General features: G+C 36.2%; 1 protein-coding gene across 1 annotated transcript in view; it reads left to right on the forward strand.

Annotated features, from left to right (window-relative positions):
* Nucleotides 1–23,601, forward strand: part of PLCE1 (phospholipase C epsilon 1) — a 112,050-nt gene that overhangs the window by 55,816 nt on the left and 32,633 nt on the right. The window contains exons 3-6 of the mRNA XM_053949688.1: nucleotides 7,498–7,814; nucleotides 17,060–17,205; nucleotides 19,001–19,259; nucleotides 19,945–20,153. Coding sequence (XP_053805663.1) covers nucleotides 7,498–7,814; nucleotides 17,060–17,205; nucleotides 19,001–19,259; nucleotides 19,945–20,153 — 931 coding nt within the window. The remainder of the gene's footprint in view (nucleotides 1–7,497; nucleotides 7,815–17,059; nucleotides 17,206–19,000; nucleotides 19,260–19,944; nucleotides 20,154–23,601) is intronic.

Here is a 23,601-nt window from a genome sequence, read left to right on the forward strand (position 1 = left end):
CAATAAAGCTGCTTTCTGGCTAAACATGTACATGGTGATCTCTTCAGAGTTCTGGCAGCACTGCTGATTCATCTCTCCTCAATACCTATAAGTATGTCTATGTTCAACAAACTCTGTGTAACACAGGGTGCCCTTTGCAGTTGAAGTTATCTGTTACCCTGTTAGCCTCAGGGTCATTTTTTACAGGCACTGCCTTCAAAGCCTATTATTTCAGGTGCAGAAGAAATGTTTCCTGGCTGGGGTTAGCACACACAAAACCACATTGATTCTTATGCAGATATTCTGGAGCCATTGCTAGTTGTACTTCTCTGCATAAGGATGCAGTCTCAGCTCTCTGCTAGCTGCCTTGAAAATGGAAAGGAATTGGAAAATCAGCATCAAATTGGACAAATTTTGTCCTCAGATCTTCTGATTTTGCCAAGTCAAAATTAAAGTTACTCTGCTACTCGTTGCATCTTTTTTCTTGGGAGTTTACACCCAGAAGAAAACACAGGGGATCTATTTATTATGGATAAATGTGTGATTGTTTTTGTCAGCCAGTACCAGCCGACCTGCATACAGAAAGGAAATGGTTGGTTAAATGTGTTGACAATATATGGTAATTCAGGGACAAGCAGCCAAGTTCTCCTGTATGCTGCAAAATATTTCCGTGAATGACTCAGGCTAGTGGAGTGGTAAAAGCCCTTGGATACACTTCCAGAAATCTGAGCAGCAGTGTGGATGTAATTACACACGGCAGTGTAGCTGTACACTAAGGGATGATGGGAGGCAGGCATGGCAGTTCAGGTGTGGTGAAACCATGGTGATGCCTTGAATTCCTTTCATGTGTGATGTCAGTGCTTGTATTTCACAGAGATTTCACAGGTTATTTATTCTGAGTTGGAAGGGACCTGGAAGTCCCTTCCGTCATTTGACTCTTATGATCCAAAAGGATCATAGAGTCCAGCTCTTAAGTGAATGGCCCATACAGGGATTGAACACATGGCTTTGCTGTTATTAGCACATGCTCCAGCCAGCTGAGCTAATGTCAGTATATCTAGCTTAGAACCAGGATCTTCTAATCCAGCCATAAGCAGAGTTTAAATAGGTTTTCAAGCTCATACTTACAGTTAGGAACTTCTGAAAATGTAAGGACTGCTATGTAGTTGTTAACTCAAAGTTAATATATTAATAAACACTTCATGCTGATCATCTTGAAATCAGCTTTACAATCTGAATGCCTGTTTTGTTGTGCATAGGTTTTTATCCTGTGAAAATGTTTACCCAACTTTTGTGGTTAAAGAAAAAAAAAATTCTTTCCCATGCATGTGCATCTCAGCTGCCCTAATAATTATGTCACTTTTTTAGACAAATCTGTTTGAAGTCTGAAATTATATAGGCAGGTTGTATCTCTTAACTATACAGTACTTACACTTTTTTTTTCCTGCAATTTCACATGATTGTTGCTATAATTGCAAAATTTAAAAAGTGTGTTCAGAGTCTGGTTTTCAAAACTGAACTCTTTGCCAGTTCCTAAAGCAAGAAGTGATTTCAGAAGTAAGTGACTGTTGTTATAATCGCTCCATATCTTTCTTTTTGCTGAATTCCACTATTCAGTTGGTTCACGAGTCAGGATTTTGTGGTATATAATGTAATTTAACTCAGTTATACTTCACCATGCTCGTGCCTTTTTAAAAAATCCTCTCCAGAAGTTTCACAGATCTGTTCAGCAATAAAATCTTAGCCTCAGTAGAAATATCTGTGTGTTATATAGTTTCAGGGTGTCCTATTTCCAGCTAAATTCTTTTCTACACGTGATTTCTGTCTTTTTCCTTCTCTCTTTGTTCTATAGAAACAATTGCTTTTTTCACCTGGCCCAATGTGGTAACTTGCTGCTGCTCCCCAAGAGAAGATCACCTTCTCCAATGTCTTGCTATTACTATGATTGACTTAAACTCAAAGCAGGCAAAACTAGCTGTGAAGTTTGCTGTTTCTACTCCAAACCTGAAAAGGATCCTGTGCCCTCAGAGTGTATCAGTAGTCTTACTTGGTCTAATAAAAAAAAATAATTTTTTATACAGACCCTAGCTCATCTTCTTTTCTTCAGCTTGCTGATGCTTAGGTCCTAATGAACTCCAGTTTTATTTAGTGCAAGTACCCTGTAGATCAGAGCTCCCCTGCTAATAATAATTTCTAGTGCGTGCTGATAGGCAGTTTTAAGAGGTAGCCCATATTGCTAGATTTAGGTATATGGAGAGAGAACATGTGTGCCTTCTCGTTCTTTGATTACTTGACTCATAAGTAAATTTGAAGATGAAACTGATCTGTTGGTTTCAGTGTTTTTGACAGTGAAATTGAACTTGAACTTGATCCTGTTCTGTGTCAAGCTTCCCACTAAATTAAATATCAGGCTCTTTAATACTGGAGAGAGTTGTTTGCAGTCAAAATTGATAATAGTGAATTCATGTTCATTAAGGGAGAGAGAGATATTTTTAATTAGATAGAAGAGAAACAGGAAATTAACCAAAGCTTGTTGGCTTGGTTATTATGGTACCAAGATATGTTGCATCCAAGGGACAGCAAAACAATGTTATCCCAGGTGTGCTGATCTGTACTGGAAGCTGGTGTTCAAGTAAACTGCCGTATATTGCATAGGTGTCTTCTGCTTGGGGAGCTTTTATTGTATTTTCCCTCTTCTTTGAACAGAACAGTTCTACATTTTTTATGTTGACAGCTGTTCATCTATGGCTATTTCTTAATTTTTTTTTACTGTGGTCAGTTTTTATTTTCTCACTGTACACAAAATCCATATGTTCTCTTAAAGCATATGAGCAGTTTGGAGGATATCTGTAGCATAGCTTACTAAAAAGGCTTCTATTAGAATCCATTTATTGCACACATTTTAATATCAGCAGAGAAATAAAATCCTCTTAAGATATTTCTATACTTTCAGTTACATTAATATAATGTCATAGAAGCAAAGTCTATTATCAGAAAACTAAGCTAAAAGATATTATAATAGGTTGAGTAATTAATTTTATTCTTACAGCTATTGAAATCCATCTTTTGCTTTTGAGCACAGTTTGTCATAATCAAAAGACCTTTGCCAGTAGCCTTCTAGAGAGTGAGCATGTTATTAGGGATAATAATATTCACTTTACTGCTTTAAAACTGTTTTTTGAATGTAGAGCTAGAATACTTTTTTTTTTTTTTTAATCAAAGTAAATTTAGAAAGAAAAGGACCTAGAAATAAAATTAAGATGGAAATTCAGTTATTGAATCTTTCAGTACATCAAACTTTGTTGAAAGTAGATTTTCATATTCTAGGCAGGCTTACTCTTTTGAGATTCCATTAATTTAAAAAATGCAGTGACTTTTCCCTGGCATGCTGTATTTTTCTGCCATTCTTAAAAAGATTATTCTTTTGTTAGAGAAGAAGAGTCTTCTTTGTTCCCACGGGCATCAGCAATGATTAAGTCAGTCTAGGAGTCCTTTGTTAAAGCTAAGCAGAGGTTATCTTGTTTTGATTAATAAAAGCAATACTTGCTATGTTAAAGATTATCTGCTTCAGCTGTTTATCAGCAGGGTAAGCAAAGCTATCAATTTTGGCTTTAGGCAATTTGCAAATGAATACTGTGGGTCTTCATTTTCTTGTAGTATTTTTAGCATTAACTTGATGTGGTAGAACACAAAAACCCAGTATAATTTACTGCAGCAGCAGCTAATTTTAGTGGGGATTGTATCTTGCCTTAACTGTAAGACAAGCTTCTGCTTGTCCATTCTGCAAGTTACTCTAAGGACCTGGCCATTCTTTGAAGTGCAGAAAAACGCTATCTGTTTCCTGAAGAACATAAATGACAACACAAAGCTGGAGGATTTGCATATGAGACTGGATAAGGAGTTTTGTAGCAGAAGTAGAACCGTTCCTGGAGTGAAAAATGGTAGAAGCATACACACACAAAAAGACGAAAAGATAGTCCAGGAAAGAAACCAGCTTAATACAGGCAAAGAGACAGAAAATAGACTTCCATGCAGAGTGTTAATCATGGAAGGTGGTGAAGTTGAGAATAAGAATCCTGGATTTTCTGTGATAAAACACAGAAGATGGGAACGAGGAAAGATAAGATATCTGAATCTGGAGACATAAATTATGCCAACAACCAAGATTTGCAAAGATGTGACTTATGGAAGAATTAAATATTTATAGGTGTAGGAAAAGTCAACAGAAATAAGTTACTCTACTTACTTAAATAAGTTATTTCTACTTCTTCAGTATTTATAGCCATACTTTAGCCGTGAGCTGTGTACCTTCAGATTTCTGTTTAGCCTGTGTTCCTCTCCTTGGATATCAGCTGCATTTTTGCTGCAGCAGCCTGTTCCATGTGCTCTCACATTACAGAGAGAATTTACATAAAGTTCTTCCAGTTTAATGAAGAATTGAGAAATGCTAGTTTGAAATTCAGTGTTTTGAATCAGGATGTGTTTTATTTATTTTCAGTCTTCTTTCAAATCCAGCAATACTAGTGCTGCTCTTGAGTCATCTTGGCTTAGCTTCCATGAAAAGATTTTCTTTTTGACAGCTTCATTTTTTTGTTGAAGTAAAGCTGGGTTATGAAGATTTCATTATGAAAGATGATAGTTCCATTAAAGGTAGTTTTGTTAAAGGCATTCAAAATCCCTGCGCTAGCTTTCTGCTGGATTTGATCAATGGGCAGTCAGTCTAGTGAAATCCAGTTCGAATGAGATATGTATTCCTGGTGGTTTCTGGCAGTATACAGATATATACACTTTGTGGTGTTGAGCCTTGTTCTTAGTTGTGAGAGGCTGTACTAAGTGGAGCCTGAAGAGTGATTATACTTAGGCAAGGTAATGTGCAAAGGATAGTGATCAGTGCTCTACACTATTGCAAATTCAGTGTCAACTTTTGCCAGATTTTGAGGTCTTTGTCCGTAGTGTAGTTGGTATAATGATGGAGAAGGTGAATTATTAAGAATGCACCTTTAAACCTCATCAGCAAGCAGTGCGTTGCAGAACAGCTCATCTTCACTCCTACGTTATCTCTCTTTCATCAGTCACTAGGCACTCCTTATAGAGTTATATCTTCCTTTCCTGACATATTGACAACTATAAGGTGTTTACAGCTGTACTTACCAAATCATGTTGGGTTTGCAAAGCACCGGTATCACTGTGGTGTTGCACTGTCCATAGTACTTCTGTCTGTCCTGTGGTACGTGATCACCTGCAGCTGAGCCATGAACTGAGCTGTCTGGCCCAACTGTCCTTTCCTGACCTCAGTGCTTGTTCCAGAGATTGGATGTTTCTGACAGCTGCAGTTTTTTACCATTTGGGATGTGTTAGTTGCCTTCTGGGAGCGCATCTTCTGGTGCAGTCTGAAAAGAATCCTTTTCTTTTTGCACTAAGACTAAACTAAAGCACAGTAAGTGAGGATGCTTGGGAGATTCACTTCAGAAGTCCATTTGTGATCTAAAATAAATGTACAATATAGACACAACCAAACACCCTCCGTTTCAATGGTGAGATACAGGGGAGGCTGGTGCAGGCTGTACTTTCTCTGCCTTGAGTGGGAAGGGCTGTCATGCATGCAGAGTCAGTGAGGCATTGTGACTTCTAGGGAGCAGATAGGTGTTGGTGGGTGTTTGTGTCACACCTTCTATATCATCCTCTTCCTGAGATAATGCTGGTTGTGAGAGTGACAGTTCAGTCCATATATGTAAAGCATGTGTAAATGCATAAGCCTTCTAATATAAAATGAACATTGTATTTTGCATTGTTTTTATTTAGGCATAAGCTTGTGTTCTGTTGCGAAGTCAAGAATAGTGCATATGAGCTTTTAGTGCTTTTTATTATGAAACCTCTCAGAATAGTTCTGTGCAGGATGAGGCAGGAAATAGAATTGAAGCCTCATGTAGAATTGAAGCAAAGACAACTGAAAGGGAGCCCAGAAGGTCACTGCATTCCACCTGTTGCTTAAGCCAGCAGCGACATATCAGTGGTGTTCTTAACTGGCTTTTCCCCCTCAGTCTTTCCTTCAAGTGTCTCAGTTACAGAGGTTTCTCAGTATCTACAGATACTGTGCAACGCTTTTTCATTATCACCAAAGTTACATATGTTTCCTGCTATATAACCAAGATACTGCTTGTTGCAAATTAAGCCCATTACTTTTTTTGTTTGCTAGTGTAGACAGAAACAATTTGTCTTTGTTCTTTCAGAAGTTTCTTCTGTATTTGAACATTTCTCAATAGGTTCTGTTAGCCCAAAGACTTTATTTAGGGCTACTGCCATTTATCATTTGACTTTCAGTAGACTATATTAAGAAAAGCCAATTTTCTGTCTTCTTAACTTCCCTCTGATTAATAATAGTTTGCACAAAATGTCTTAGAGTCGAAAACTCATGTAGCATATTTTATGTTTATTATAAGGGACTGAATTTGAATCAGTCATTATGAACTTGTTTTTTTCTTTCTTTGAGAAAAAGATTTGCACCCTTTATCACATGAGAGCTTATAGATATATTAAAATTATTGGTTAAGAGATAGATCTAGGGTGTAATTCCATTATGTGTGGAAAAACATCTCTGAAGATATTTCATGAAGCAATGCAAAAAAATAAACTCCTTTTTCTGAGAATGATGAAGAGTACGTAATATATGGCTATGAATGTTTTTGCATTTAAGTAATTATTGAAAAATTGTTCAGAGAACCCATTTTAAACTTATCTAGTAAGAAGACTCACTCACTAGTTTGGAATCATTGTGTTGATGTTTCACGCTTCCCACATGATCTTTGAAAGCTTGCCTTCTTCCTTCTTAGGAAAAGTTTTATTTTTCAAGAGATATCACTGCTGGGATATTATAAAACTACCATGAATGTTTTGTATTAACGGATAAAACATGCATACTCCTAAATATATGCATTTTCTGAGAGGAATGAAAAATATTTTGTAGCTTGGACATTTGGTTTCACGATGCAGCAAGCTCAGATACAATTTATCTTATAGCAAGTGGATTATGAAGAAAAATGCTGACCCGCATGGGTTTTCAATTATCATTATACGTTATTTCTTGTGGGAATTGGATCTCAGTGCCCCAGTCAAGGCCTCAAACTGCTTTGTACCGTGGTTGTTACATGGGGGCAAAGCAGAGGCACACTCTGCCAGATGACCCTTTTCTTTGAGGCCGTGACAAGGTCCTGGGTTCTGGAAGAAGGTGTTTGGGTGTTTCTGGAAGCAAGTGAGTTTTGGTGGGAGGCTTTGCAATCTCCTGACTCCAGTTGCCCTCTATTTGGCCAACACCAGATATAAAGACATGCAGAAAAACCCCACGTAAAAGAACATACTAGGTTGTTTAAGTAGAAAGAAAGTATTTAGAATATAGCGTATTGCTGAGTAAATGAATGAACAGTTCAACAAAACCAAAATACCAAGTTGTCTTGCTTTTGTACAGCACGGTCCAAGAGTTAAAGACCAAGCCTAATGAATTTTTCATTTGTTTTGTTTTAGAACGCCAAGCGTGTACATCCATGGCTGGCTCCAGCATCCTTCCCTCCAGCGTGGCCGGTATCAGCAAGGAGCTGCTCGAGCTGCAGCACCTCATCCAGTTCCCCGAGGAGGTTGCCAGCATTCTGACCGAGCAGGAGCAGGAGCTCTACCGCAAAGTGTTACCCATCGACTACCTCTGCTTTCTGACCAGGGATTTGGGTAGTGCTGACTGTCAAAGCAAGCTGCCATCTATTAAGGCATCCATATCTGCTACTATTCTTTCTTCTCCCAATGGTGAACGTAATGCTGTAGAAGATCTTGTGACAAGGTTTAATGAGGTAAAGCAAAACTTTTAAATTGCTTTTCATAAGGGTTATTACCTGATGTGTGGGTTAGTTATTTCCTTTATCTCTCTGAGCCGAATTTAGCTGTAACACCAAATTTTTAAAATATGACTTAAGATAACTAGTTATTTAGCTAAATAACTTGCACTGAATTTAATAGGAGCTATATGATCAATTTCCTCAGTGAGGTTGGGAAACAGTGACCTAACCTTTTTCTTGCATATTGTAAAGTAAACAAGAAGAAAAAAATTACAGACTTCTAATTCTTCGTATTTATACTGACAGTATGGGGTACAGTTTCAGTCAGTTTATTATTTTGTTTAGGTGATGGAGTTCTATTTATTTGTTTTGGATTCTTGTAGACTAAGCATGATCTTTGGAGTCAGCACAGAAGTATTATAAACTAGAATCTTCTGTATTTTCTGTAATACAGCTACATTAACCTGCACTATTTATTTAATCACTGTGTGTGTCTTGAGCATTGTTATACAAAGAAGTGTCACTTGGCATGACATTTTCACAAGCCAAATGTTGAGTTCTTTAGTAAGATTTTATTTTGTTTTCAGGAAGGTGGTCTTCTGACAAGTTTAACAGAAAATTGACTAAGGATTGAGAAAATAGTAAAAAAAATCCACCCAAAACCCCAACCCAAATCAAAAATCAAACCAACTTAATAAAAACTAATGTTTTAGCTGCAGAAACATGGAACAGTTTCTTCTTTTTTTGGGGGGGGGGGGAGTGAACTATGTGCAATGTTAGCAGTTTCTAGAATTGTAGAAGTGCAATAAAATGAAGATAAACTTGACTTAATACTTTTTTAGTTTGCTATCCACTGCATTTTTAATGGTGGGTGAGATGAAAATCCTGCAAGTAGTAAAAAAAAACAGTATAAAATTAAGTAAATGTAGAAGAATGTGTATTAACCCCCAGTGAACTTCCTGTGTGCTGGGCAAAGAAGAATCAGGGAGTGAATATTGAGTATGTTTCAAGGGGTTCCTTCTTCTTGTGTGTGTTACTGAGATTTAGCAACTAAAATAGGGTAAATATATTGGCTTCTCTCACCTTATTCAGTTATGGGAAAATACATAAAAGTTGCAACTGCAATATTCAGTCTTTAAACAGAGCCTAAAAATTAGTTCAAATTAGCTGCAGTAGCAGTACTCCAGAAGATGCTGTGGCTGGTGTGGCTGGAGAGGACTGTAGGTGCTGACCCTGCTGGGACCCTCCCTCCTGGGGGGCTTCTCACCAGGCTGAGGCCAAGGGAGATGAGGTGCACTGGCCAAGCTGTGCTGCAGCCTGCTGAGGCACAGTGCCAGGGCAGTCATCTCTTGTACAAATTGGACTGACTGCAATTGTGTTCTGACAGTGAAGGTCACAGGATTGAAAAGCAAGTGGGTCCTGAAGAAGTCTTGTCAGAAATGACTGAGTCTGTTCCATATCAATGACAATTTTAGCATTAAAGTTGCCTTTTGGTAAGATAGTCAGCCTTATCTTTTAGTCTTGAAGGTTTGTGACTTTGCAGTTTTTGTTGTCTAGTGTTCCTTGTCTGGTAATTGTACAGAATAGTTTTTTGTATAATTTGAAATAACTCCCAAATATTCAGTGCACAGATTCTTTGGTATTTAGTGCAATAGATTACTTGAAGTATAATCTGGAATACATTTTTAAAAATAGAGATGTTATATGTTTAAATGGAGTTATTGTAAAATATTTACTGCTTGTAATAAATCACTGGTTTGCTATATGCTTTGTCTTATGGTGCAGTATATCAGTTGCCATAGCCAATCATAAGCGTGAACTCTCAAAATGTCTTTGTTTATAAATGGAAAGAAAATTCTTGTACAAAGAGTCATGATTTTGTTGGCAAAACTCAGTGAGCACTTGCTGATTTTTTTTGGCATTCCCTATAGAAATACTGAAGTGTATTTATAATGTGGGAGCCAAAATTACTTTTAGGATGACAGGCTTCTGATACATGATGGGGAAAAACAATTCCATGTCATTTTTCTGTTAAATAATAATTATATTATTTAGAGTATTTTTCATAAAGCAGAATGTATGTTTTTTAGTATGTTTTTCTGACAATACATATTAAGGAGGAACACTCTATAAAACTTGTATAAAATGATAGTCAATCCTGAAGATTTTGGGCTACGTGCATTCAGTATCACCATCTATAAATAAAGCCTGTAGTCTTTAAGGTTTGATTAAAAATGTAATTGCATAATAGTGGAGCCTTGGGCACAACATGTACTGACTGGTGGGACACAGCTCATACTTCATTTGCTGCTAATAATATCCAATTGATCTTAGAATCTCGTCAGAGCAAGACTCTAGACCAAGCTAAAGACAGATATTCTTTCCTGTTACTAAATGTAATTAAAAGCTGATTCTGAATTAGTGGGTAGTGTGGGAGGATTAGTGTGAAATACAGTAACATCTACCTTTACAAAACTATTGGCTCTAAGTCTCTTAAGACTGTGCACTCAATAGTAGTAGTAATAGATTTTTTTGCTCTGATGGAGCAGAAATGCTCTTTTTCTGCTTTGTCTATAAGAAGTTTAGTTTTCAAGGATGTAAAACTGTAGGAAGAAACTGTTGAGATTCTGCAGAGTTAGCAGAGCCCTGACAGCTGGGAAGACAGGAAAATGGTACCTAAGTGTTTTAGGTACCTAGGTTTTAGGACCCTAACAACTGTAACATACTTTTGTGCTATCTCTCCTTGTTGCCTACTGTGCATTTCTCTTCTTGATTTAGTTCTTTTCTCTGGTTCTTGTATGACATGAATTCACCCTGCTTCTTTACATGAAGTGACATGTGCTCCTTCCTCAGTGTCATGTGCCACAATCTTCCTGGGATTTTGTTTCTTTTTTTGTCTCTTTTCCCCCCCAGGCTCTTGCACCTTTATGACTGACTCCCAATCACCCTTCTGCCTGTTTCCAGCAAAGTGACCACAGAAACACTAGCACAATGCACATGTTGTAAACATTTATGTGTATGTAAGCATTTAAAATAATTTCAATCATTGCTTTATATAAACATGAAAAGAGTCTCTTGTAACTTGATGTTTCTGGTTTAAGCTTCAAGTATAAGAAAACCAATAAAACTTTAAACAAAGTGAAACATTCATTTTTCCATGCTGACATATGTGAACAGAGCAATTGTGGGTTCTTAGATTGAAAGTTGCACCAGATTGGAAGGTCATTGAGACAGCTGACTGAAGTTAGTCCCACTGCTGACCTGAAAATGCAAAATCAGAAGTCAAATGCATAAAGTGATTTTTTTGAAAGGTATGGTTGCCAAAAAATAAGCTAAAAAGGTAAAAAAGTTTAAACAGTGTTAGTATAGCCCTGCTACTGGAGTGGGTTCATCACTCACTAAATCATTCTTAAAATCAATAAAGTTAGTTAAAATATGGTTACTTAGGACACTTAGTGATGTTAGTTTTATTTTTAATGGTTAAATTTTGTAAGATTTTTTCATTGTTCATTCAAAATACAAATTTAAACCTCACTAGTGAAACAGAGACATATCATTTTACTGAAATAATGGAATGTAAATAAATATTGCAGTCTGTCTCCTAGTTCAGCATTTTTTTGCAATGCCTAAATGGGTTTGCATAATGCTTATTAAAAGATTGTGTTTGTACAAATATCAAACTCTTTCCAGTCCTTGTTTGGAATAGTGTTTAATCAGATTTAAAATGGTAAATGTTCTCTGTAATGTTATATAATTTCACACAAGCATGTAAAGTAAACCATCTGTTAATAAGATATGCAATTTAAAATATTCAGATATTAAAAATGCATCTTAAAATTATCTTGCATATTATGCCAAGAGACAAAAACAATTAATAATTAAACCTCAGTGAAATCCATGTAAAAAAATCCAGTTCTGTTTTATACATAGAACTGCGTATAAATATATACAGAGATATTCATCAATATGCTCTGACCGGTTTGTGCACAGTTAGCAGTGCAGAGGAACTCACTGCAGCCAGCTATTAGTGCTAATGCTGCATGCTGCTAGTGTGTTTTAATAATTGTTTTTCAAGGGAGAAATTGGACTATCCTGATGCACTAAGAATTCTGCTTTTAAACAAAATGATGTTTTTTCCTCTTGTCGTGATTACCGTATGATATCTGATGAAGGTTTTTATTCATGTTCTTCAGATTTTACTCAAATTTATTGATTTTTATCAGACAAAATTACTAAAAGCAGAATAATTTGGTTAAATGGGTTTGATTGCCATGCTTATCTTTCGATACCTTAAAAGTCATCTTCTTGTTTTGTATGCAGAGACTTTTCATACACATACTTTATTTTGTCAGTATTAAAGTTTCTTGCTTTCTTACTCCAGTGTAGGCAGTATTTAAATCAGCTACAATTTGTTATAGAAAGATATCCATGGGTAATTTATGGTAGGAGTTAAAGAAGGTATGTAATGTAATCTTACCTTGTGGTAAACCAGGAAGATTTTGTTTTACTTGCTAGCAACGATAATTGTTAAACTTCAGGCAGGCAGCTGTGTTTGGTAATTTCACCTCTGCAAGCTACATCTCTCAAGTATTATGAAGTTCCTAAAAATGTAATATAAATATAGAAGGCATCATTTCTTCCGTATAGCATCACCCACTGAAGTATGTAGCTTGGGAATTGCTGTAAAAGTTTTATAAACTGAAGTGCTGGCAAAATGAGTGTAAAACACTACAGATGATAAAACACTGCACATTGCAACTGGAAATTGTTAATAATTTCCTCCCTCAAAGCACCACTACATTTACATTCTCATAAAATATAATAATAAGTTAATATAATTAACTTAAAGAATAAGTTAATTCCTATTTTAAAAAATCACATAATACATTATCTAGGAGCTATATAGAGGATGGTAAAAATTTACATAAATATAAATGAATATATATTCATATATATATATATATGAATTATAATAATCTTGAGTATTAGAAGACTGAAATAAGAGAATGAGTGAAGAAAATCCATGGCAAATTTAGGGATACAGCTAATAATTCAACATTCATTAAATGCTGTTCCTTCCTGTGTACTACATGGAGCGAGGTTCCCATAGAGTGAATGATAAACAGTCCTGTAGGTTGCACTTGTATAGAGATTTAAGGTCATGTACCATAACTCGAGGATCAAGTTCCATCAGGAGTGTCTCTTTCGTGTCCTTCATGTTTTATTAGTAAAAGCAGTTGACCCTCAGTAATAAGCAATATCCTGCCCCTGACAAATTGGTAGATTTTTGCCTGCATATAGATTTGACTTGAAATGAGTGGTAGTTCAATAATTAGGTAATCAAAAACAGAGGTTCATTTTACATTTTTAGTGACTGTTACATATTTCCCATGTTTAAATTAAAAAAAAAATTAACACTGAGTAAAAATACACCTTTTCCAAGTGCATTAACAATAGCTAACCTGAATTTACTTGAAGTCTTTGATAAAGTAAGATAAGCCAAAAAAAACTTCTTAAAAAATTAGTTAAATTAGTTATTGAACAGATTTTGGTGCAGTTAAAATAGTAGGGATGATTAAAAACCTGAAACAGTACAGATATTTTTGTACTACAAATTGTAGTACATATTGCTCAGTGTAGCTTGTATTGCCAAGACATTGGGTTCAGGTCCAGTGTGCTCAGATTCAGATTTGAAGAAGATTCCTACATCTCTTAAACTTTGCAAATGAGGCTACTTTCTATGTATCTGAACTTAATCTGGCTCAATGTTGTTAGTGCTTCTATTAGGGCACCAGAAAATATTTAAATCTTAAGCAAACATCTATTCAATTTTGCTTGTTTAGTACTTAATATTAGTGTCCAGTAATCCTGAAAGACACTCATTTTTATCCATCTGAATGAAAAGACTGATGTTATTATCAAGTTATTTAAGTGGATCGTGTGTTAATTTATTACTTTTCTTGTGCCTTGCAATCATGTGGGTTATCGTAACGAAGCCAGGATACGTTTTCTCATGCTTTTCAGACTCATCAGCAGTGCAGCGGAAATCTAATTATAGGTTTGCTGTGATGATTTCTGTTCTGAAGGGAGCTTAAAATGAGTTCCATAAACAGAACTATGTAAGTCAAGTGTGAAAAAAAGAAAGTAAACTAAGGAAATAATGATTACTGTGTTGAAACTGTGTGGATTCTGATCTGATGTTAAAGTGCCGTCCAACACAAAAACTTAGTCCAAAAAGTTTTACTGCTCTCTCTTACAAATACTTGCAATGTATTTTGATCTCCTTGGCAAGGCTACTCCTGTGCACTCTTTGGCTGGGATGTGCTGTGTGTGCTCAGGCACTGCCTGAGCCCTGAAGCTCTTGTGCTGATGTCATGTCAGCTTGGTACCAAGGCAGCTGATGGTGCTTCATCCTCAGGTCAGGTGTTCCTCGGCTGTGGTGCAGCTGGGGACGTGGCTCTGCAAGCCAACCAAGAGGGAAGTGCTGCAAGACGAGGTGCTGGTCTGTATCCACTTGGCTGGAGTGTCCAGAAGTCAGAGCTTGCCAGGGTGGAGCTTCCCTTTGCTCTCTTCCCTCGCTAGAAAACCTCCGGGTTTAGTGACAGAGAAATTGTGCCACATCAAAATAATGTCTGTGCTAATTGCTTGCCAAAGTGGATAAAATAGGATTCTGAGTTCAGCTTCCAAGTGAATTCCATAGCCACAAAGAAATAAGTACCTATAGAGATCTTCTCTGCTTTTGTGTGAGGTGCATCTAGCTCAGCTGTACACAAACAGCATCTGAGGAAACCCACTTCTGAACTCCCATTTCAATGAAAATTTGATATGTTTGTTATTTCTTGAATACCATCTGTTCCTGATCTCCAGGAAAAATTAGAATACCAACATTTCTAAAGCAGGCATGTTCATTATTCCTCAGGAGTGGTTTGTGTCTTTAGATGCTCACTTCTGTCCCCTGATTCTGCCCAATCTCTTATATCTGCCTTTGCCTATTCTATTTTAAAATGAAAATATTCAGACACTTTTTTTTTCTTGTTTACTGAAAGATTTTTTTAAAATGTTTTCTACTCCTCTATTGTTGTCCTGCAGGAGGGGTGAGCATGAACTTCATGGTGCCTTTTGTACCCTTCTTTTGCTCTTACACTTTATACAGTATCTCAAGTCTGCAAAGGCTCACCCATGCTGCCCTTTATAGTTTTTTGTTTGTGTTTACAGATTGTAAAAGTTCAGCATGCTGTTTATATCAGTCTTAAACTCTCTATTAAATAGAATTTCAACACGTGGCTGCCCTACTTTAAAGGTTTCCTCTTAATGGAGAGTCTGAAGTCAGTTGCCTTTTCAGACAGTCTTTCTCAATTTTGATACTGTTTTCTCCTGATCATTACATCTTTACTACCTTAGATTAAAACATATCTGTTTAAAATTATATGATTCTTCAAAATTTCTAAAACCATAGTAATCAAGTCATTACCACATTTGGTATTTCATAGCAAACAGATATTAATTTTTTTGTGAGATTGCATGTTTAGCAGTTGCATTCCCTAACACAGCCATTTCTGGAAAATGAGAATAATATCCAAAAATAATATGTCACTTTATTCCAGCATACAAAAACAAATCTGTGCCACAGATCTGACTGTTCTGTTTCACACTTTCTGATTTTAATGGATTTATTTTATTACCTTTTATTCTGGTTTTGCCCTCATTTGACCCCTGTACCATGCAGTGGCATGGTGGTTTGTATTTTCCATACCTTCATGCTCTTCAGGTGTTTACTTCTTTATTGATTGAGTTTTTATATTTTAGGAGTAACTAACTGAACACATCAAATAAAATTTTAGCTGAATTCAGATTCTCATTCTGAGCTGCTGCAGTGGTTAGTGTGCTGCCCCTGATGCACACAACCTATTACAGCATCCCCATAGTCACTGTCCTCATTCCTGAATATGTCCCCAGCGAATGAATCTTCAAGAATTCAGTCTTAAAAGTGTGATTTTTTTTCCACATAGAGAGTATGACTTTCTTCTCATAGACATTTCTTATTTATTGTTCTTGACTGATGTTGCCCTCAGACAGGTTAAATAGTAACTTAGATTCTCTGTAGTCTTTGATTTTCCTCCCTCAGGAGCGGGTGACTCGGAACGCTGAGTCTGTATAGACGTGCATAAATAGAAGCCCTATATATTTTCAGTGGGGTTATTTTCCTGTTAGTATTAATGCATTTACATTTTATTTCACATGTTTGGTTTTTAAAATAAAAGTCTATGGCCCCTAAGGGGGGGACCCTGAGGGGTGAACTAGAGTTTCCTAATTTTTATAATCCTCTCTTCACACTGGTATTATCTGTAAACACTTGAGTCCTTCACGACTAAAGAATGGAACACAGTGTCAGTAAACAAATCACGTTTATTGCCTCCTAAGTGTTTACACAATGACAAAAATCAAGCCTCCAGGGAGTCATATTGTAAAAAGAAACAGTTGGTTTAAATTAGTTTTCCATGTGAAATATAGCTACTTTTTATGGATGTTATGGGAACATAAACTGGAAAGAGAATCTGCACACTGATAAAATGAAGGGTTGATTTTTATTTGTTTAAATACAAAAAGAATCTTGTACTAAGTTGATTTCTGATTCCGGCATTAATTAATTACCAAAGAGAAGTTGGTAGTACGGCCACACTTTGGAAGATGGGATTTCTTTTTATTTACTTCATTCATGATCTTGCAAACAGATAATGCAAATTATCTGAAATGTTCAGTGCACATAGGAATTAGCAAAATTATCCATTAAATGCATCTAGTTTTATGAAATTAACCAAAACCAAAAAACTCCAGTTTAGCAACTTTTATTGTTCATATTGTTAACAAGGGTTATGTGGTGCTGAGATCTATAAGCCATGTAAATGAAAAATTATACTGCAGATCTCTCCAGCAGCTTTAGAAATCAGCTCTAGCTGAAGCTGTCCATTTTCTTCTGTGGCATCAGTGCATATTCAGAATATCTTACATTAAGATGCAGTAGTTTTTTGTTTAATAAAAGTTTTTCTAGACTAATTAGTGACTGAACTGTTGTAATGTGAATGTCACTGTGTAGGTTGTGTTTGCAATGCATATGTGATCTGGCATGTGGGTAAGTGGAATTTTGACTAATACCCTCCTGATGGAAGAAACCGAACTAACCCACATTATCTGTCAAGTATGCATGAATGCTCCAAGGGCCATTGCTTTGGCTGACCATACTGTCTGCTTGGTTTTACCAGGTGAGCTCATGGGTTACCTGGCTGATCCTGACTGCAGGTTCTATGGAGGAGAAACGAGAAGTCTTCTCATACTTAGTACATGTGGCAAAATGCTGCTGGAATATGGGCAACTACAATGCTGTAATGGAATTCCTGGCAGGGCTAAGGTACTGGCAACTTTTTTTTTAAATGGCTTTTCAGTGATAGATTACATTGCAGCTTCTGTTAAGCAGATGTCTCTGGAGAACAATGAAACTAAACAAAAATCCATGGCTAAGCCACATCATCTCATGCTGTGACTTTCTAGTAATCCCTTTTTGAAAAATGAAGCATGCTAAACTCTTTCTTTTTTTCTCAAATGCTCTGAAGACTCCATCAGTTTTCCTGGTACATGCTGAATATGTTGTATTAGAAAACTTTTTATTTTTTTAACAGAAATTTTTTAAAATGTAAAAAAAAACAGATGGGAAAGCAGTTGTGGTTTATCTAATGAGCTACAACTAATGTAACTTGGGGTTGGAGTCTCCAGAATATAAGTGAAACATGATCATGGTGATGGTCCAAAAGGATCAGTCTTAACTGTAAAAAAGAAACTACCCGAAAATGACAGAAAACCCCCCAAAAGACCAAACAGCCAAATCTGTTTTTTAACCCCTCTGACTTACTTATACAGACTGATGTTGGGACCTCATGCTGTCACGGTCTTATGTAGAAGGGCTTGCATTATCTCAAGGAGGAGAGAGTAGGGGCTCAAAGACAGCTCAGTGTGGGCTCTCCTCTGGAATGTCAGGCTCCTGTAGGGCCAGGGGAGCAGCAAGGCAGTGCCTTAGCACTGGCAGTTCACAGGGCAGCAAATGGCACTGAACAGGGAAGAGTTAAGATCAAGTTTCCCATCTCTTGGCTTTGACCCTCGTTGTATAACATGTTTGTGTAACAAAGCTTTAGAGCGTTTAGAGTGTTTGCATTGCTGTTCTTTGTGGTCTAGTAAGGATCTCATTGAGCTATTTGTTTATGGTTTTGGTATATAAAGCTCTTTTGGAACACTCATAGACATGGGGGGAGTATATTTCAGCAGAATACATCCACAATCTCTGAGCCATATAGGTTATGAGGGAAAATGCAAGGCCAGTTAGGGGCTTAATTTTGTCTCTAATGCATCTGCACAGCACAGGAGAGAAAGGAGAGGAAGGCTAATGCTGATGAGAACAGCATTTCTGGGTCAGGGATGGAAAGTGGGGTTAAGGGCAATCTACTGTAAGTGTATCTTTGGATCTTTTGGCATGTCTGAGGTCAGGGGTGGGAAGAAAGGCCATGTGACTACATAGACATACAGCTCAGAAGGTAGGAGAACTCCCAGAGGTACTCATAGTCCTTGGAGCTATTTCTCTTGGAAATCAGAATTTCTTTTCAGCTACAGCTCTGCACTGCTCCCTGAGAGCTTGAACATGGTCCTGATTTCCTTATTTGTGAAAGTAAAAAATTTGTGAGCGAATTGGGGAAGAAATCAATGTAAATTTTACAAAATAAATTTAATTAAAACCCTCCAAGTTTTGCTTACTTTATGGATTGTTCATAATATAGCTGAAGGAATTTGTAAGAAACACTCTGATTTATCTTTATGCTGTTTTCTCAATCTTTTCTTATTTCTTTATGGGCCTGTAGAAATTTTAGGCAATGACAAAATAAAAATCTTAGAAAGCCTACTGGTACGTTTTATGCAGCTGGGCTTTTATTAAAATGTGAAATACTGCTCCAGTAGATCAGACTGCTAGTTTCTCATTTTTAGTTTTGTTCTTTGATAATTCAAAGGGGGGAATTTTTATAAAAATAATGGTCTTGATTTCATTCATTCATTTCTGAGCAATTATAATTTCCTCTATTATATATATGCTGCAGGTGTTGGACTTGAAGGTAAGTTATTTAAATTTTTAAAATAAATTTTGTGATCTCTTCTTGCAATAGGTCAAGAAAAGTTTTAAAGATGTGGCAATTTATGGACCAGTCTGATATTGAAACCATGCGAAGTCTGAAGGATGCTATGGCACAACATGAGTCATCATCTGAATACAGGAAAGTGGTCAACCGGGCACTCAATATTCCAGGCTGTAAAGTTGTTCCTTTCTGTGGTGTATTTTTAAAAGAGCTCTGTGAGGTTTTGGATGGAGCATCAAGCCTCATCAGACTCTGTCCACGATATAATTCCCAGGAGGAAACACTAGAGGTAAATGAGACAAATATTCTAAGATGTTATGTTCTTAGCCAGTGCTTTATTTTATATAATCTTACACACAGGCATCATCAAATTAAAGTTTCTAAACCAGACTGTTACTAGACTGGTCAGTTACACGGATCTCAATTTAATTCCCATAGTTCCTTAGCAATTTAGATTTGGTTGTTTCCACCTAGTTCAATATCAGAGTACTGAGAAATCAGCATTAGTAATAAAGGATCTTGTTTATACTTTGGATTAAATAAGTATGTAAAGCCCAAAATGTGTAATTATTTTCTGCTAAATATTCTGACCTTCCACTTAATTCACTGGGAATTAGAAGTTTGCAGTTTCTTAAAAACATAATGTAGAAGCTCAGCAGATCAAGCTTTTCCTCTATGGAAAGAAACTATTCTTAGGAGTTTTATTATTGTAGTTTGAAAAGAAAAATGCCCCTGTTAGATGAAACATTAAAGATTGAGGGTTTTTTTTAAGTTTTCAGGAGTTAGTTTAACTTATATTACTTGATTTATGAAATGATTTGGTCTGTTTTGGGTTGCAAGTAGGCTCAAAATCCCATGGGAAGCAATTAGGAAATATACACTAAATATTCTTAATAGCAAAAATTTCTATAGTGAGAAGTAGATGACACAACGTTCTATTTGTAACTATACTAATCTTTTAGATATCTCTATAGTTTGTTTCAGATTACAGTGGACAAGATAATTTCTTACAACGAGTAGGCCAAGATGGTTTAAATAATCCAGAAAAAGAATCAACAACAAACAATATCTTCCAAACTATCCGGAGCTGCAATCGCAGTTTGGAGTCTGAGGAGGGTGAAGATAATGTCAGTGAAGGGAGCGATTCAAGGAAAAACTCCCTGAAGGACAAAAACCGCTACCAGTAGGTCTCATTTTATTTACTATCACCACATCTATATATCATCGTTTTAGTCTTTGATTTTCGTTTACCAAGGCTTGCCTTTAGAAATAAGAGCAACTTTGACATCTTTCCTTGTATTTATCCATTTCCAGTTCAGAGCTTTTCTCCCATAATACTCAACTGCTTGGAAACTCTCTGTATAGCTATATTTTCCTTCATGATGTCATTACTTCCTCTCATGGTAAGGGTAAATCCTTTTTGTCTTACACAGAGAGCTTTAAAAATCTACAGTTACAATTACAATTTTGATCTCTAGCGACAGGAATAGCACCAGGACATATTTGTTGTCAGAGCTCAGAACATTATATTCTGCATGCCCAGGCAGTGTTCTGGCCCCTTCAAAAAAAGGTTATTTATTATCCTTCAAAAGACTTCTTCTTTTAAGGACATGTTACTTTGAAGGGTTTCAGTTTTGTCAGGAAACATTCATGTGTGGGTACATATTTTGAATTTTCAGGTTGCTGTAGTCCTGCTATTTTGCAAAGAAGTTTACTTCATTGTGCCCTGTGTAAAAAAAGCCCAGTGTTCAGTTATCTGATTTCACTTTGAAGACCACTCTTGAAGACTGTACTAGTCACCAGCAGGAAATACAGCAAATGCAAAGTTTAGGACATCACATGATCTTCCAGAATGCTGCTTTGCAGAGAAGTTTCATTGCAAAGCCCATGTAGACATAGGTGGGTCAGGTCAACTAAGTAACTGTGCTAGACTAAATTCAAATTAAGTTGCAGAACCTTACTGCTCTGAGGTGAAGCACTGTAAAATTACATGAGGGCTTGCATAAAAACATGCTTAAGTCACTGCTTGAGCTATTTTACTGATAATGTGTGTCAGAAATATCAATCTGTTCAGAACTATCCAACTTACTTCAGCTACTTAAAACATTAAATCTAATAAGTGACTGCCTGAGAGGCAACTGCTATCTTCCTGTTTAAAATGCATTTATTTCATTAACATGTAATTCTAAATTTCATTTCAAATAAATAATCATTATTTCCTGAAAGAATGCTTTCTAATAGAATTATTCACATCTGGCTTTAGTTGCTTCTGGGAAGTGGTGCACTAGATTAAGCCAAGAAAGACAGACCCAATTCTCTGCCCACATATGCTATCTCTTGACATACTTCAAGTAATATTTTCAAGTACTAATACTTTCTTCCAGGAATTATTTTTTGTTAATTAATATGCTTTAAAATCAACTTGCAAATCACAGTTCAAATGGCAAATAAGCGAGGCATATAAACACTTCACATGGATGAACAAAATAGAAATTAAATAGAGTTCCTTTTTTATGTCATTATGAAATAATTTCTTGGTAAATTACTTACCCTTTATTCATAAATGTAATTTAGTGAGTTGCACTCCAAACTAAAGTAGGAATTCAGTTTTTTAAAAAACCAAGTGTGAATCTGAAATGAAAATTTAAAATTTAAATGAACAAAACTGCTGATAGGTAATTAAAGTTGTGTTTCCTGGTTCAGGCTACTAACTACTCAGTCATGAGTGTCTGTACTTTTGATGCAGTAAATACTGATTTTAACAGTAAAATACTTGTAGAAGAAAAGTTCTGAAAGTACTGATTTAACTCAAGTGTCTCACAGGATTTGGAAATTCCTTATTCACTTGCCATGTCTTTCCTGGGCATGCAGAGAACTGGATGAGGCACAGGAGCAAATTGCTGGAGGCAGAAGGACCATGTTCTGTTGTACTTGTATGGAGGTTATGTTTGGTTTATTTTTATTCCCATGAGCACCTTAAGGGTTCTAAGGAAGAAATATAGTCCTCTTTCTTGTAAGACCTGTCATATTTGCATATAGTGTTATAAAATCCAAATTATATAATAATTATGCATTATCTGATAATTGTAGCATTGTGGTCATAAAGGCAGAAAAATACACTGCATAACATGTTTCTCATTACTTTATAATTGTAAGAAAGATTTTCAATTAGTTTTTCTTTTGATGATTTGGATTAGTATTGTGCAACATGAATGCACCAAAGCTGGTAGGTTAATTTGATTTGAAGAAAATGAAAGGCATCTAATAAAATCAGTGGGCAGTGGGTATAATTACTTTCCTAGTTGCGTTAGCAAATAAGCTCTACCACTCTGTAGCCAGTGACCCATCTAATTGTCCTGGATTTCTGTACATGCCAGATAAATATCAAACATTAATCTTTCTTAGAACTCTGTTCTGACGATTAATAAATTTAAAAAAAATAAAGGTATGCAGGAAAATGAAAAAGAAAACCAACCAAATTTGAAATAGAGTTTTTATGGAATTGTTAATTATTGAGTGACCTATGAAGATACTCCTTACTTTGAATCATTGCTTCATTAGCCTGATCTTATCTTCACTTTTAAACTTTTCCAATTACAGTAAATAACATATAAAATAATAGGGGAAAGCCTCAATTTTTTTTCTTTTTGTATACCTTGCAATTTTCTCCTCTAAAACTGCAATTTGAGTCACTGTTTCCATTATCTTTTCATTTCCTTGCCTCTCAGGGCAGCACATGTAAAGAAAGCCCCTGGTCCAGCCCGGGCTCTGTAAGTGCTCTCAGTAACTGGCAGCGGTGTCGCTTTTGGCAGCTCGTGTCAGAGGCTCCATTTCTGTGTGTGGTTACGTGTGTGTGCTTGGTTTACCTGCTTCTTGTACATTTGAATCTGCAGCCTGCAACATGTGAAACAAGGCATAAACAAAGATCTGCAACTTCTGTCTCTGCTGTGATAGACTCCTCCAGCCATGCACAGCTACGTTATAGCATTTTTACAGAGACTTGTTTGATTGTTTTGAGGGAAAAGGGGAGAAAGAGCTGCTTCAGTTGTTTGTTTCATTTTAAAATGTAATTTTATATAATACAGATAAATATTTCAATTTACACGTGTCTAGTGAGAATCTAGTAAGACAATTTATGTCAGCTCAGTTAAAATGCATGACCTTTATTTGTAGGAATATTTCTTAAAGAAACAAAGCTACACTTAAGACTGATGCAGTTATTTTGTCAGTCCCTTCACCACAAGCAATAAAACATTAACCTATCTGCCACTTTTTTATAAATTTGGTGAAGAGACAAAGATCTCACCCATTAATAAATTCATAGAAATCATTGCTGTATGGAATAAGGGAAGAATTCAGATTAATTTGTCATCCAGGTAGAGGAGAGTTTAAGGAAAAGCTGATAGTCATCTGTGCTGTTTAGCACTGGGGGAGATGGTGTATGTGACTTGGAAACACAACATGAGTCATCTTTGGCTTAGTTGGTAGGTAAGGGGCAGGAACTGGGAGTACTGTGGTGCTAGGAAGGGGAAACAAAGAGGGAATTAGGACAAGATATCTTGAAAGATATGTAGAGGAAGATGGTTTGTATTCTATTGCCTGGATATCCTTAGGAAAGTGTGCTTCATTAG

This window comes from Vidua chalybeata, chromosome 8, assembly GCF_026979565.1.
Source record: "Vidua chalybeata isolate OUT-0048 chromosome 8, bVidCha1 merged haplotype, whole genome shotgun sequence".
Lineage (NCBI taxonomy): Eukaryota > Metazoa > Chordata > Aves > Passeriformes > Viduidae > Vidua > Vidua chalybeata.